This window comes from Nicotiana tomentosiformis, chromosome 11 (assembly GCF_000390325.3).
Source record: "Nicotiana tomentosiformis chromosome 11, ASM39032v3, whole genome shotgun sequence".
Taxonomy (NCBI): Eukaryota; Viridiplantae; Streptophyta; class Magnoliopsida; order Solanales; family Solanaceae; genus Nicotiana; species Nicotiana tomentosiformis.
In genome coordinates, this window is record NC_090822.1 from 84231891 (window position 1) to 84249576 (window position 17686).

The 17686-nt window shown below is 33.8% G+C and overlaps 1 protein-coding gene across 1 annotated transcript; it reads right to left on the reverse strand.

Moving 5' to 3' along the window:
- Positions 1–1614: 1614 nt before the first annotated feature.
- Positions 1615–13034, reverse strand: LOC104116465 (probable nucleoredoxin 1). Its single transcript, XM_033661379.2, is given in 9 exon segments — positions 1615–2421; positions 2663–2892; positions 2895–3086; positions 3089–3136; positions 3240–3285; positions 3287–3484; positions 3486–3719; positions 12838–12882; positions 12884–13034. Coding segments are annotated over 9 exon segments (1707 nt in total). The 5' UTR covers positions 12926–13034; the 3' UTR covers positions 1615–1749.
- Between the last annotated feature and the right edge of the window lie 4652 nt (positions 13035–17686).

The following is a 17686-nucleotide window of genomic DNA, read 5'->3' on the forward strand; positions in this document are numbered from 1 at the left end:
GGCAAAATAACCCTGTCAATTATTATGACAATAAGCAAATAGATATACGAGATCAATTCATCATAGAAGCAATTTAAAAAGGTGAAATTTAGCTCAAGTGCTACAAGACTCAAGATCAGAGAGCACATATTTTGATAAAGGCACTTCATAAGGATCGATTTTTTCTATCTTCGAGAATTACTTGGACTTGTAAAATAGTTGCATTAAGAAGGAATGTTAAGATTAGTGCACTTTTAATTGTATTCAACTTCTAGATTATTTAGAAAAAATTTAGCTAGTCAATCTAGAATTGAACAAGTCTAAGTCCAGTCAAATATAGAGAGTAGTAAAGTTTGTTAAATTTAGATGTAACTTTTGTTGTTTCAAGTTCTTATACACGCCTAGATTGCTCCCGAGAGTAGTTTAAATAGGAGAACTTGAATGCCCACCTTGTAATTCCTCTATGCAATACAAATAAGATTTTCAGAGAAAATTCCACTCCAAGGTCTACTCTTTCTTAGCTCTCTTTAATAAATCTCGTCTCCCAAGTTATTACTCCCTCCGTCTCATATTATCCGTCATGATTACTAAAAATAGTTGTCTTAAATTATTTGTCACTTTGGAAGATCAAGACAAAATTGATTATCTTTTTCCTTTTTTACCCTTAGTAGTAATTATCCTTGAAAACTACAAACACCTCAATTATGAATAACTTTGTTCAAATACCAATGAAGAAAGATTAAGGGTAAAGTAGACAAAATCCCATCCTAATTAATTTTTCTTAAGGGGCGTGTACAAGAGAGGGAGCCGAGGGTCTATCGGAAACAACCTCTCTACTCCAGAGTAGAGGTAAGGTCTGCGTACAAACTATTCTCCCCACACCTCACTAATGGGATTATACTGGGTTGTTGTTGTTGTTGTTGTTGGGCGTGTACAAGAGAATCATGACAGATAATATGAGGCATAGAAAGTAATTTTCAGGTGTTAGTGGGAAGATTTCAGCACCAAATGTGAATTGAAGCCCCTCATTTCTCGAAATTTTGTCTACTTAAATCAAGTACCGCTCGATGTGGAACCCCTTACTTAGAACTGCTTTTAGGTTCTTAAGTGCTTCAGCATCAGACAATGGAACAGCAAGCCATGGATTTCTTTGAAGTAACCATTGAATGATTTATCATTTTTAATGGATGAGATGAACACTATTTTAACAATATCATCTAACAGCATCTGCAAATTTTAATGAGACGACAAAACATCTAACACTATTATATCTGTTCAAAGTTTCTACATAGGAGATAATCTCTTTCCTCTGATCACGGGACAGAAATGAGGATCATGATTTTGTAAACTATTGCCTTCAGCAGCAGCAGGTATTCTCAGAACCTGGAAACAGGAGAAATCATGACTAACCACAAAAAAAATTCCGAGAGAGAGCCGATGCAAAAGTAGTCCTTTACGCGGTTCAATCGGTCAGAGCACCGCCCTATCAAGGCGGAAGCTGCGGATTCGAGCCCCGTCAGTCCCGACGGATTCAATAAATATATCAATTCATCTCTCCATTTTCTGTGAAAAGGGGGACAGTGAGCATAATTTCATTCCCAACGGGGGATCTTTTTTTTTCTTTTTTGTTTCGCATTTCTCGTAAAACAAATAGGGGATTTTTTCATTACTTCAACTAGTACCGATTGATGGCAATATATTATATTTATTTTTTATAAACATAATAGTATTACTATAAGACTCATTTAAACTACCGACTTAACTAACCTCCTAAGCTTTATAACAAACGTCACCATCGCAAATCCACCAAGGTTTCTGTTCCACCTTTTCAAGCTCCTTGTGTTCTGCCTCTGCGCCTACATTGCTTCCCTCCTCTTCCAGAGCACATTTGGGGTGGAGATCAAAATCACACTCTTCACAATAGAATGACCACACTCGTCCCTCACCATTGCATCCATCACAGTTATAAAATAAGCACTTTGTAAGTACGAGCTCATGCTCATGGAGAGCGTGATTCACATTCTCAGGCCACCCCTTTGCCATCTCATACTGTGCCTCAATCTCCTTCACGCGCTCCTCTGTGAATGGATAAGCATCAGCGCCATGACACATAACTAGATTTCTGGCTTCAGTTGTAACAGTCCTGCCTGTTGGCCCAATGGCAACCAACATGGGGATACCACGAACTTTGAACAGACTACTCAAAGATGTCTTCCTTTCATCACCAAAGGGAAGAGCCAGCCACGGCATTGCGGCAAAAAAATCATCAAAGGAGGCCTGATCTCTGTCACTAGATATGAATACAACTTCTAAAGCATCATCATCCGCTTTAATCTTGTCATATGCTTCTATAAGCTTTGGTAGGAAAGCACGGCATGGAGGACACCAGTGTGCAGAAAAGTAAAGAAGAACATTCTTCCCAACAAGATCAGACACTGGAATCTACAAAGAAAAATCTCTGATGACTGACTGTAATTGTGGGAAGGCAGGTAAAGACAACAACAGAAATGGGATGTAAGCTGTTTTGCAGTATGATTGGCAAAGAAAAATACATGAAAGCATATGTCATGTCAAAATCAGAAGAAAAAAAAAAAGATGATAACTCGACTAGCAAAGTCAGTCAAAAAGTCATGTTAATATAACTAGGGTTACCAAATTATGAAAGTAAACATAAGTATCTCACCTTAGCACCATCCTTCCCAATAACAAAATCACGATCTCCTGAAACCAAAATTGACTCAAGTGTCTGCGCTTCTCGTTTAGCTTTCTCTATCTTCTCAAGTTTTGAAAATCTCTCAGGTGTAAAAGGGTATGCTTGGATGCCGTGCTCCTCTGTGGCTTCAGCAGCATTAGAATGAAGAGTCTTCCCATCTGGCAAAATGATCACCGATGTAGGAAGTTCAGATAGTTCAGCTTCTCGCAGCTCCTGTCCATTAGGGGAAGTGAAAACCGAGGCAAGGTAGCAAATGCTTGTTTGAATGACTCTTCATCATCATCAAGCGGAATCATCACAATCTCAAAGTTCTCTCTCTGTTCCTTCAACTTTCTATACACTTCTTCAACCAGCTTCGGAGTGAAAGAAAGGCATCCATTGAATGTGGCAACGAGAAATAAAGGCCTACAGTCTTGCCTTCAAACTCACAAACTGGTACATGATAGATATTAAATCATAGAAATAGCGGTAACAACATTACGAATTAAACCATAAAGAACATAGTGTAAGGAACTCAATAAGGTACAGCAGTTTGAACTGACCTTCCTCCCATCAGCGGCAATTACAAAGTCTCGTGACTGTGAGAGTAAGATAAGACTTCAAGGATTGATCCCCCTTAGCTGCTGCTTCCTGGTCTTTAATTTCTTTAACCCATTCAGGAGTAAAAGGGTAACCTTCCACCCCATACTCAAGGATGATCCCAACCCCACCATGAGTCAATACCTTTCCATTGTCATCAAGGATCACTAGGTGGGGTATTCCTTTAACAGCAAACAGCTCATCCAGACGTTCTCCTTTGGGTTTCAGAATCAGAGAAAGGGACCGCAAGCCATGGCATTTTGGAGAAGTAACCCATGAAAGACTCATCGTCCTCATCAGCAGAAAGGAAAACAACTTCAAGTTCTCCTTTGGGAAGGAGCTCATTGTACACCTCTACCAAATTTGGGGTGAAACATTGGCATGGACCACACCATGATGCCGAAAAATATAACCCAACTTTTTTCCTCTTTAAAGTATCAAGTTTAACCTAAAATTTTAAAAACAATGAGAAGCTTAGATTGTTGATAAATATAGTTGATCAACTCTGTTAATGATTTTTGAAAATCCACCTAATTCCTTTTATCATATGGAAGTGATACAAACAGAATATAATACGATGGATGAAAAGCAAATTTATTACTCCCTCCATCCCAATTTGTTCGGCATAGTTTGAATAAACACAGAGTTTAAGAAAGGAATACATGAGCTAAATTGGTATAAATACCAAAATTACAGCGGTAACAAAAAATATCTTTTCGTATACAATGATCCCATGAAAACTTATGTCAACCGAAAAAAGGAACGCTAAAGTTACAAGTTTCTAAATATCATAAAGGTGTTAATCTGTAACAACCCAGCCCACTAGTAATATTGTCTGTTTTGGACCTAGGCCTGCACGGCTTGAAAACGCATCACTAGGGTCTAAGACTTGTGTACTAATATACCCAGGAGAAAGCTTTGTCGATGTGGGATTCGCCTGGGTTGTCATATATACCCCCTCCTTAGGGACTCATGATCCTCGGTGAGGTTTGCCCCACCTTCTCAAAGATGTGAGATTCGCCTAAACTCAGTTGCATGCTGAGGTTGCCCCCACCATCGTTCAAGGTCTCACGCGGGGTAACTCTGATCCTCTGTTTCAATTTATGTGAACCTAATTGACTGGGCACAGAGTTTAAGAAAAAAAAGAAGACTTTTAAACTTGTGGTGTAAAATAAGGCACATATATTTTGTGTGGCTACAAATCATTGCATAAAGATAAATTAATTCCAAATATGGAAAGGGATCAATCTTTTTGGCCGAAAAAAAAAGGAAATAGGTTCACATAAATCGAAACGGAAGGAGTATGTATTATAATATATTAGCCGAGTCTAATTAAAATATTCAACAGAGCCTACCACTTCTCATACAATTTTACACTAAAGACTTGTCATATTTGGTAGTGGAGGAAAATAACCAAACACCCCAACGAGTTTACGGTAGCATACGCTATGCTCCAATATCAAAGCGGCATACATAATGCCCCAAGTATATTACGACAGCAAAGAAATAACATTGAACGCTCCAATGCCATGGCACGAAGTCATGCCACACAACCAATCAATCAGTAAATGATTTCAGTATTTTAAATAAAATAGTATATTCACAGTTGGTCACAGACCACTCATGTCAAGCACACACTCGTGCTCATCACATGGACCAGATTTAAAAGCAGGCTTTGAAAAGGAAGCACCAAAACTTAAAGTCCCACTTACCTTGCTATTGCTAATGACAAATTCACAAACCTTGCGATATCTAGAACACCAACCAAACGGCCTCAATCTATGCAAAATATTAATTAACAATATCAATTATGCTAGTCGGGGTCAAATCTCAATTTCCCTAGCTTAAGCAAAATCTTAAGATTTTACACCTTAATAAAAATATATCTTAATATCTCAATCTAAGCGTAATATTCAATTACGAGTTATACCCTCAATCTAAACTCAATATTTAATTACAATTCCTATAAATTAGCATACAGATTCTACTGATAATAACCATAAAGTAAAAGTTAAAATTTATCTATACATAAATATAATATTTCGGAACAGTAGTTCTGTAAAGAACGAAAAACTGAGGTGCTAAATCTGATGCATAGATGTCTGGACATATGTTAAAATTTCAATCTTATATCTAATTTTAAAAGTCACTCATTACTATAATCATTACTATCCAATTATTATGAAATTATTTTGTCTCCTAGTTAAAGAAGCAAACTAAAACCAACAATGATTTTCCATAGAGTACGTAACTTTCAATTCCCCTAAATCATAATTTACCCATTATGGCTTAATCATTACATCTCCTACTTAACAGTAGTAGAAGCCGAAATTATTCCCATACTTAATTCATGATACTCCTCAATAGTTGCTTAATCATCTCTGCTATCATTACCTTACTTTTCCAATCATTGCTACAATTATTATCAAATATAAGTTGATAACTAAATACACCAATTCAATCCCAGTAATGTAGGATATGATTAGATAGATTTTTTTATATACCTGATTATGCTTTCTTCCACGAAACTTTCCAACAGTGAAGTCGTCGGTCAAAATGCCTCCAATACTACTTCTCGTTTGTACTAGTTTTCTTCTTTTTTTTAAATAAAACCTAACACTTATTTTCCCAATGTCCTCTAGCACGTGAGATTGACAAGGTGGTGGTAGGCTAACTATCTTTTTCATTATACACCCAACTAAGTTAACTAATTTACCACCAATCATATTTATTTATACTATATTAAAAGCACAAACGACATTATCGAAATGTGTTTGCCCTTTTTACCCTTTAAAAATAGAGTTCATTCTGGATAAAATAGTCATTAATTATTTCCTAATTTTTAGAAATAATTATTTAATTGTTTACCTAATATTTAGGATTACTGATTTAATTATTTTCCTACTTTTTAGGATTGTGATTTCTCAATTCTATTTAGTTTTAAAACTCCTTATTTTCAACTCCATTTAAATTTAGCAATAATAAATTTCCAGCACTTTCATTTAATATTAGGAAAGTTTCGACCATTTTATACTACTTTCAAATTTAGGATTTTTTTTAATAAAATTCACTGTCAGTAGTGGCGAAGCCAGAATTTTCATTAAAGGGTATCAAAATATAAGAATTTAAATACATCGTAAAATTAAGGGGAGTCAATATGTAGTAAATATACATTAAAAAAAATTATCTAAGCAATACAGTGTAATTTTCCGGCCATTCGGTTGAATGTGGCTCCACTACTGACTGTCGGCTTATTTAGTTTTAGGTTTAGGATGCAAAAGATAATGATATTAAGACAATGAAAGACTTCTTATCAAAAAAAGAGTATATAAGTCAAGCTATATAAGTTTGGTTTTGGTATTCTATTCAAACAATTCTTTCTAAGATAATTTGAGGACGACTTTTTGTGAAAAATTATATTTGATTATCTGGAAATACAATAGTATGCCCATTACTCTTTAGTAAAATATTCCTTCTATATTAGTATGTATCAAAATGTAAATAAATATTCTAAAAAGACTATAACAACAACAAACCCAGTAAAATCCCACAAGTGGGGTCTGGGGAGGGTAGTGTGTACGCAGACCTTACCCCTACCTTATGAGATTAGAGAGGTTGTGTCTGATAGACCTCTAAAAAGACTATTGATATAAATTATACCAATATTCATAATTATTATACTCATTAGCAACATGAAATTCTAGAAATACTTCCGAAATAACACTTAACACTTGCACGTCTACTATACATAATTTAATAATATTTATCTAATTTGTAAAATTTTATACTTACTGATATGGGATATACGCGGAAGGCGCTTACCCTAAGACTAGTCTAATATAAAATTTGGCCCACTAGCAAATTAACTAGTACACTATCTTATACATTATAATAAATCCTCTTTCACTAGCTTAGTATTTGACCCGATAGCTACAGATAACGACTCTGCATGGCTATTTTCTTGGATGTTAAGGAGATGATGTGATCCTTTCGATTTTTCATTCCTCGAAGAACTTGTAAATATTGCAACAATAGACTGTGTTCCATTATTGCTTACTATTTTAGTTATCTAATCCCACAATTAATAAGTATATAAAAATATTTTGTGTTATTGCAAACTAATGGGCAGTCGAAGGCCGTTCTCGTATCAATGGAACTTTCTCCAAAGCTTGATGAACTAAATCTAAACCCAATAGTTGTGCTTTATCAAGTTCAAACCATCCAACTGGTGAACAATACTTACGACCATATAGAGCTTCAAACGACGCCATATGTATATTCTACGGGTAGTTGTTATTATAAGCGAACTCTGTCAACGACAATTGATCATCCCAATGACTATCAAAATCAATAGCACAAGCTCTAAGCATATCCTCTAAGATCTGAATAACCCGCTCGGACTAACCATTAGTTTGAAATAACCCGAAATATTTTTTTATACTTATTAATTGTGAAATTAAAGAATTAACGTTATCTGTAGCTATTGGATCAAATACTAAACTAGTGAAATGAGATTGATTATAATATATAAGATAGTGTACTAGTTAATTTGCTAGTGAGCCAAATGTTATATCATATATGATTGATGGTAAATTAGTTAACTTGGTTGGTTGTTTAATGAAAAAGCTAGTGGGCCTATCCCCGCCTTGCCAATCCCACGTCCCAGATAACCTTGGGGAAATAAGTGCTAGGTTTTGTTTTTTTAATTTAAAAAAAAAAAAAAAAAAAACTAGTACAAATGAGAAGTGATATTAGAGGCATTCGACTAGTGGCTTCACTGTTGGAAAGTTTCATGGAAGAAAGCATAATCAAGTATATAAAAAAAACTATCTAATCATATCCTACATTATTGAGATTGAATTGGTGTATTTAGTATCAACTTATATTTGATAAAAATTGTAGCAATGATTAGAAAAGTAAGGTAATGATAGCAGACATGATTAAGCAATAATTGAGGAGCATCATGAATTAAATATGGGAACAACTTCAGCTTCTGCTCCTGTTAAGTAGGGAATGTAATGATCAAACCATAATGGGTAAATAATGATTAGGGGAATTGAAAGTTATCAAATATAAGTTGATAACTAGATACATCAATTCAATCTCTATGAAAGTTACGGGAATTGAATGTTACGTACTCTATGAAAAATCATTGTTGGTTCAGTTTTGCTTCTTTAACTAGGAGACAAAATAATTACATAATGATTGAAGGGTAATGATTATAGTATTGATTGACTTTTAGAATTAGATATAAGATTGAAACTTTAACATATGTCCATGCATCTATGCTGCATTAGATTAGCACCTTAGTTTTTCATTCTTTTTGGAAATACTGTTCCGATTTTTATTTTTTTTTATGTATAGACAGAGGCGGATCCAGGATTTGATGGTTACGGGAATTGAAAGTTACGTACTCTATGAAAAATCATTGTTGGTTCAGTTTTGCTTCTTTAACTAGGAGACAAAATAATTATATAATGATTGAAGGGTAATGATTATAGTATTGATTGACTTTTAGAATTAGATATAAGATTGAAACTTTAACATATGTCCAGGCATCTATGCTGCATTAGATTAGCACCTTAGTTTTTCGTTCTTTTTGGAACTACTGTTTCGATTTTTATTTTTTTTTATGTATAGACAGAGGCGGATCCAGGATTTGATGGTTACGGGAATTGAAAGTTACGTACTCTATGAAAAATCATTATTGGTTCAGTTTTGCTTCTTTAAACTAGGAGACAAAATAATTACATAATGATTGAAGGGCAATGATTATAGTATTGATTGACTTTTAGAATTAGATATAAGATTGAAACTTTAGCATATGTCCAGGCATCTATGCTGCATTAGATTAGCACCTTAGTTTTTCGTTCTTTTTGGAACTACTGTTTCGATTTTTATTTTTTTTTATGTATAGACAGAGGCGGATCCAGGATTTGATGGTTACGGGAATTGAAAGTTACGTACTCTATGAAAAATCACTATTGGTTCAGTTTTGCTTCTTTAACTAGGAGACAAAATAATTACATAATGATTGAAGGGCAATGATTATAGTATTGATTGACTTTTAGAATTAGATATAAGATTGAAACTTTAGCATATATCCAGGCATCTATGCTGCATTAGATTAGCACCTTAGTTTTTCGTTCTTTTTGGAACTATTGTTCCGATTTTTATTTTTTTTATGTATAGTCACAGGGGCGGATCCAGGATTTGATGGTTACGGGTGTCACTTTTTAATGCAAACCTACCATTGGTGAATGAGATTGAATTAGGGTGGTTTGATATATTTTGAACTAGTTCGGTTCAGTTCGATCTATTTTGAATTAATTCGGTTCGATTTCCAAGATTTTTGGTGCATAAATAAGTATATGGCCATCAAACCGAATACATTTTGTCCAATTCGATCTAATTCTCTAGCTCTATTGAATGATGTGATTAGATAGATGCATGAAATTAAAATAAAATTTTAAGTTAGCAAATACATCCCTTCTAAGTCTATTGATGCCATCATTATGAAAGATTTTAAAAATCATGGAAACAATAAAATTATATGGATAAAAAGAGAATAAAAAAATCACATTCAAAGAAAATATTGAAGATCAAATATAATATTGAATAAATAATAAAATAGTTGTACTAAGAGAGGAAATCAAAAGATGAAGAAATACAAGAAATTAAGAAAAGAAGAAAGTAAAGAAAGAAAAGGTAAAGGCAGGGATTCGATCCTGCATCTAGCTTCTGGAATGCTGGCTTTGAACCATGGCACCTAGAGCAAACATATTACTCCGGGTGCCATCCTTTTAATATATAATTTCTTTGTAAAATATCAACAGATATATAAACACACATAAAATTTTACGCGAGCGACCGGGTGGCATACCACCCCCAACCCTCTACATAGATCCGCCCCTGTGTATAGATAAATTTTAACTTTTACTTTATGGTTATTATCATTAGAATCTGTGTGCTAATGTATAGGAATTGTAATTAAATATTGAAATTAGATTGAGGGTATTACTCTTAATTGGATATTGCGTTTAGATTGAGATATTGAGATATATTTTTATTAAGGTATAAAATATTAAGATTTAGCTTAAGCTTGAAAGTTAGGGAGATTGAGTTTTGACTCTGACTAGTGTAATTGATATTTTTAATTAATATTTTGAATACATTGAGATTGTTTGGTTGGTGTTAGACGTCGCCAGGTTTGGGAACTTGATATTAGCAAGGTAAGCGAGACTTTAAACTTTGGTGCTTGCTTTTCAGAGCCTACTTTTAAACTATATTTTGTCTGCCTAACCCGTGTGTTGGGATGAGCGTGTGCTTGGCAGAATCGATGGTCTGTGACCAGCTGCGAATATACCATTTTATTTAAAATACTAAAATCATTTAATGATTGATTGGCTATGTGGCACGGCTTCATGCCATGGCATTGGAGCATTCAATATTATTTCTTCGCTACCGTAATATACTTGGGCCACTATGTATGCCGTCGTGATAGATTTGGAGCATAGCGCATGCTGCCGTAGACTCGTTGGGATGTTTGGTTAATTTCCTCACCGCTAAAAATATGTCAAGTCTTTAGTGTAAAATTGTATGAGAAATGTAAGCTCTTGTTGAATATTTTAATTAGACTCGACTGATATATTATAGTACATATAATTTTTGTACATATAATTTTGTACTTGTTGATTTTCTAACACTTGTTTCAGGAGTATTCAAGGGACATATCAAGGATCTTACTGGGTCATATTTACGTATAACCTATTCCTTACTTTCATATCTATGTTGATACTGTTACGTTAGGCAGAGCTAGTGGCTGACGAATTCGCTAGGGTTGATTATGTTGCTGAGGTGAGCCACCGCATTGTTTGTGGAGGTCGTCTTTTCATCTTTATCTAGTTTATGTTAATTATTTCCTTTGCTTTGGGTTTGCATGCCCACCTGTTAAACTCATGTAACTTTATTGGATGCTCCATGGTCTTAGCATGAGATTTGAGCTAGAGTTTTATTATTTAAGTAATCGTTGATTTTCTATCAACAAATGATGGATTTGGTTGATAACTATTCCGTATTCAATTATTAATAATGTTATTGGACCTACAATTATTTTCTCTCGGTGCTAGTATAAATGGTTAAATATATGGGATATGGTTCGCTTGACAGGTGGGAATTGGTGGATGTCAATCACCTCTAGGGAGTAGTTTGGAACGTGACACAATCTTTTCGGAACCTACAAAAGAAGAGAGTGTACTAAACAATTGGGATGATTATTTTTTATCTCATAATATGGAGGGATACTACAGTTTTTACTTTCAGCATATACATGCTTAGAAAAATAGAAAATTCAATTATAGTAGATTCCGAATAGCATACTTATGCAGCAACTCGAATAAACCCAATCCGATGAGAGGGTCAGAAATTTACACAGAACAATATAAGAAAAACTAGGAAGTCATACAACAACTATCCCTTAGCCCAAACAAGTTAGGTTCGGCTATATGAACATTCATTGACTATAACAACAGCAATAAAATACTCAAGATAATCCCAGAAGTGGGGTCTGGGGAAGATAGTGTATACGCAGACTTTACCTTATCTTGTGTTGGTAGAGAGACTGTTTCCAAAAGATCGTCTGTTCAATGAGAACAAAAACATAGCAGTGTAAAGGAAATACGATAGCAAAGAAGCGTTAACAATAACAGGCTAAATAACAAAATCGAAGCAGAGGAAACATCAAATAATTATAGAAATCAAAAATAAGGAAAGACGAGAATATTACTAGAACAACCAATAAAGAAAGGTAAAACGCTCAACTATCCACTGCCCTTCTACTCTAATTCTCGACCTTCATACCTTCCTTATCAAGAATCATGTCCTCAGTGAGCCTGAAGATAGTAATGTCCTGTCTAATCACTCTCCCCAATACTTCTTAGGCCTACATCTGCCTCTCCTTAAACATCCATTGACTATGTTCCCCATTTAAATTCAACAATTTACAAAATAAAAATAAATAGTACTAAAAATACTCTATATTTCCTACTGGAGAGAATCTGTAATAGGGCTGAAAGTCCTAGAAAGCATAACACGTCAAGCAAAGCGTATTAACAGACTAAATTTTCTAAAGTTAAGAATTTAGAAGTCATAGCTTCTCAGGATCACTCTTCTCAATCATGCTCTTCCTTTAGTTTCACTTATGCCCGAGTGTAACTGTATCACTATACATAGCATGCTTCATAAATATGGAATCCTCTTCATGTTCACATAAATTAACCATTTATCAATCAGTAGCCGCATGCTTGCTTCACTTTACTTCACTATAGCAAATTGTACAATGAAATATACATAAAACACAAATTAATGAATCTAGTTTACATGTGCGAACATTTAAGCAAGCGATTAATCAGAGAACAAAACGGAAAAAGAAAATATAAAAGAAAGCAAGTTTCTTTGGCAATTTCTAACAAAGACTGAACTCAAAATCAATAAACATTAGATAGAGAATAAAATTACTAGCTCCCAACAAAATCTATTCCAGAAAATCACAAAAAATTAGAAAATACCTGGTCACCATTGTTGCGAATGACAAAGTCTCGGTTCGACGAACCAAAGGAGCGTAGATAGTTCGTGTGAATCACCAGAATCTGCCATTTTAATACTAGTCGTAAATTTCTCAATCTTTTGTGAGAAACCAAGTGGAGATATACTTTAAAAACGTATATACGGAGTAGCAAAAGAGAGACCGTGGTAGAGTGAATTTTTTTTTAATATGGCGGGGGTTTTGGGGGGGGGGGGGGGGGTGAATATATATATCGGGTTAGGCTTCTAGAATTTTCTGTCTTTGTGATTAAGGGAGGGAACAATTACTGGTCTTTGGGGGGTCAACTGAGATGATATATTCGGTTGAATCTATGCCGTCTGCTTAAGATACGTGTTGACTAAAACATAATTGACGGTTTAGAATCAGTTAGCCGACCCAGTAAAACGGGTCTGGGGAATGAATAATACGAGAAAAACAATAAAAATAAAAAAAATAAAAAGTGTTAATAAAGACGGTAAAGTAAATAAATGGAATACAAATATAGAGAAAAATTGATATATTATTTAACTTCAAAACTAATGTATATAATGCAAGGAAGCTGTTCTGCAAGCTGCTAATGCAAGCTGCTACTGCAAGCTGCTTGTAAGTTGTTACTGCAAGCTGATGTGTAAGTTTCTTGTAAACTGTTATTGTACCAGCTATAAATAATCATCTACATGAGTAATATTTATCCACAACAGAGTGCCGAAATGATAAGCTTCTTCAGGAGGCTTATTTCCAATAGAATACTAAATAGATAAACATATTTACGGCGGAATCCAATATTGATAAGTTTCTTCAGGAAGCTTATTTACAACGGAGTATTAAATGGACATTCATAATATAATATATCTATAACACTCTCAATTGGATGTTCATTAAAAGATAATGTGCCTCATTAAAACCTTACTAGGAAAAATCACGTGGGAAAAAATCCTAGTAAATGAAAAAGAGTACACATATTTAGTAATATGCATTGCTAGCTGTCTCATTAAGAACCTTATAAACCGTGGGAAAAAACTTAGTAAGGGAAAAAGAGTACAACGCATATTTTACTCCCCTGATGAAAACTTTATTTCAAATATTTGAGTCTCCGCATTCCAATCTTGTATACTATCTTGTCAAAAGTTGAAGTTGGTAAAGATTTAGTGAATAAATCTGCTGGAGTGTCACTTGAACGAATTTGTTGCATATCGATATTACCATTCTTTTGGAGATCATGTGTGAAGAATAACTTTGGTAAAATATGTTTCGTTCTATGCCTTTTATGAATCCTCCATTTAATTGGACTATACATACAGTATTGTCTTCGTATAAATTTGTGGGTCTTTTATCACATTCCAACCCACATTTTTCTCGAATTAAATGAATCATTGATCTCAACCATACGCATTCCCTACTTGCTTCGTGAATAGTTATTATTTCAACATGATTTGAAGAAGTAGAAACAATAGATTGCTTTGTGGAGTGTCATGATATGACAATACCTCCACATATAAACACATACCTGGTTTGAGATCGAGCTTTATGGGGATCGGATAAATAATTTACATCTGCATAACCAATACAATCTGCACCACCTTTTTTAGCATTAGCAAGATACATAAGTGCACCAATTGTACTGAGATAGAGTACTTCGGGACCAAGGAGTTTCTCATCATCTTCTGGAGGTTGGAACGGATCCTTATTCACTTCAAGTGATCGAACACCCATTGGTGTACTTAATGGGTGCGCTTTATCCATGTAAAAGCGTTTAAAGACCCTTTCTGTATAGGCAGATTGATGGATAAAGATCTCGTCTGCTAAATATTCAATTTGCAGACCAAGACAAAATTTTATTTTTCCAAGATCTTTCATCTCAAGTTCTTTCTTAAGATATGCAATTGCCTTTTGGAGCTCTTCTGGAGTTCCAACAAGATTTATGTCATCAATATAAACAGCAAGTATAATAAATTGTGATGTCATTTTCTTTATGAAAATACATGGACAAATAACATCATTTATGTAACCTTCTTTCAGCAAATATTCACTGAGGCGATTATACCATATGCGCCCAGATTGCTTTAAACCGTACAAAGATCTTTGTAATTTGATCAAGTACATTTCTCGAGACTTTAAATTATATGCTTCAAGCATTTTAAATGCTCCAGGGATCTTTATATAGATTTAATCAAATGAGTCATATATGTTATGATTTGTATTTAAATGGTATGACATCTTCAGATGTCTGGACTACAAGTCCGGTCCTCATAATTTTTTACAATATTATGCACTATATTGTATCAAATATATCGTCGACGGTCATTTTGTATCGGTTCCTAAGTGACATAACTTGTTGAGATCTCATCACTTTCTTTATTTTCAGGTACCTGAACTTCTTCTAGAGTTTCATGAAATGTTATATTGTGGGCTCTTCTAGAGCTCATTTCCTCCTCATTATAATCACTTTGATCATTTGCTCCTATCATTTTTCAAGAATTGTTAACTTTGGAACCGATCAGTTTACTACTCTTCATGCATGCAGTAAACTTTATCCTTCAGGGACTTTAATTTTAATAGGAACATTTACAACTGAAATATGATATTTAATTTTGGATCAGCAAATACTTTTGGCATTTGACTTGAATTATCTTTTGAGTGAGGATCATATTAATGATAATTCGATTCATATAGCATATTTTTCAGCGCTTATTTCATCCCCCAAATGTTAGAAAAACTAACATATATCCCCAATCTTCTTTGGGGAACCTATCTTTGTCCATTGTGGTAGAGAAATTAATCATATACTACACATCAACAGTTATTAGATAGTAAAAATATTTGGTTTATGATCCAGAACCAATTGTAAGGGGAGGACTTATCATATCTTGTTGGTATGATGCATACTAATACTGATGTTTGCAATTTAGAAAATCTTAGACCAACACATGAAGCTTTGTTCTTATAAGCAATAGTTTAGTCATTAATAGGAGGTATTCAATGCTAAACCATTTTGGATATAAACCAGCATTATCAAGATGAAATGTCTTGATTTCATAATCTGAAAATTATGCTCTTAATTGAGAAAAACAATTTCAAATGTCAAACTGCATGTTGATAATAAACACAAATGTAATCATCTCATATATACTTCTATAAGTGGTTTACATGATAGGTGAATGAGCTCATATTCACCTTTTATATATTCCAGAATTCAAGAGTCTTAGTCCCAACTTTAGGTGGTATAATCAATTTATTATAAAAACAAGCAACACAAGAGAATTCTCGAAGAATCTTCTAGTTCTTCAGTATATTCTTATCTGAATTCTCAAATAACTCATTTAAAAATGGCAAATGAAAACTTCAAGTTTATCATGGCATGTGATATCTCTTAGTAAACTTCTAGTTTACTATGGCATAAACTTTTGCATTAGTAAACTTCTTATTTACTGTGGCTACTTTTGTATCAGCAAATTTTTAATTTATTGTAGCTGCTTTTGCCTCGGTAAAACTTCTAATTTACAGTGACTGCTTTTGCATTAGTAAACTTCTGGTGTACTGTGATACATGATGTAGTACAAATTGAAGAATAACGCGGGTAATTTCTCACATGCATATTATTTTACCCCCTATGATTGTGAAAACATGAAGATTTTCATCATTTGTAGTTTCAATGTGATAGCCATTTGTATTAGTAAACTTCGGGTTTACTACAACATATGTTTTGACCATACTCATATAGTATGAATGACATATTTGTATATAAGCTCTTCGAGAACCTTCATTTATTATCCACAATCTAATATTATTCGGACACTACTGGTGTCATATATCTTCTAGACAAACAGTTAGCTCTTCAGGAGCTTTTGATAAATTTGGTACTACCAAATATTGCTCAGACACTTCTGGTGTTACGAGAGAAAATCATAATCCAATGAATAATATAAAGACCATTCTAAATTTATAAATGACGAAAATTAAAAAATATATATTTTTACCACTAACTTTGTGGCAAATATCTTCTTCTAGGAGAAATACCATTTACATTTTAATATCTCGTATCAAAGCGGCAATCACATAGTCATTACATCCTTCAGGAAAAGATACATGAGTTGTTATTTCCTTCAGAGAAATCAATAATAACTAACCATAATATATCATTGTGTTATAGTAGAAATTATTCTACAAGATATGTATCTTTTTGCTTTAAATGATTCTAAAATATTATTTAAGATGTTCCGACGTACGACTAGTAATTGCAATAATAATCTTCATACCACAAAATAACATTTATATCCTTTGTTATTCTACCTTTTCAGGAGGTGAGTTGTGGCATTTATTCATTCACTTTCAATCCTATTACCTCTTTTAGTATATTTCCTATTTCAGAAGCAAATCGAGGTATGCATATAACATAGAGAATTTTTCTCTAACTTATCTTTATTGTAACCATAGCAAGGCCAAATTACCACTTCTGATGGTCATAGGTATATACCACTTCTGGTGGTTAACAAATTTAGTTACAATGAATATACGAAATATAGCCGCTTCTGGTGGTCGTACTCTGCTGGAGTTCAAGTGAACCATGAAGTTAAGTCATAACGAGACTTAGGAAATATTACCACTGCTGGTAATCATATATTTCATATAAACTCTGCTGGAGTTTAGATGGATATGACATTGTTATCCACTTTTTAATTTTTCACTAATCGATCAAGGAGGAAAATAAGAACAAAAATAGCGATTGTATAAGTATATGTAGCCCCCAACCGTTTGCCACATAAACTACTGGTGTAGTGTCGTGACCATAAAACAGCTTAAGTAAAATCAATTTTTCTTTCCAATTTCACGAG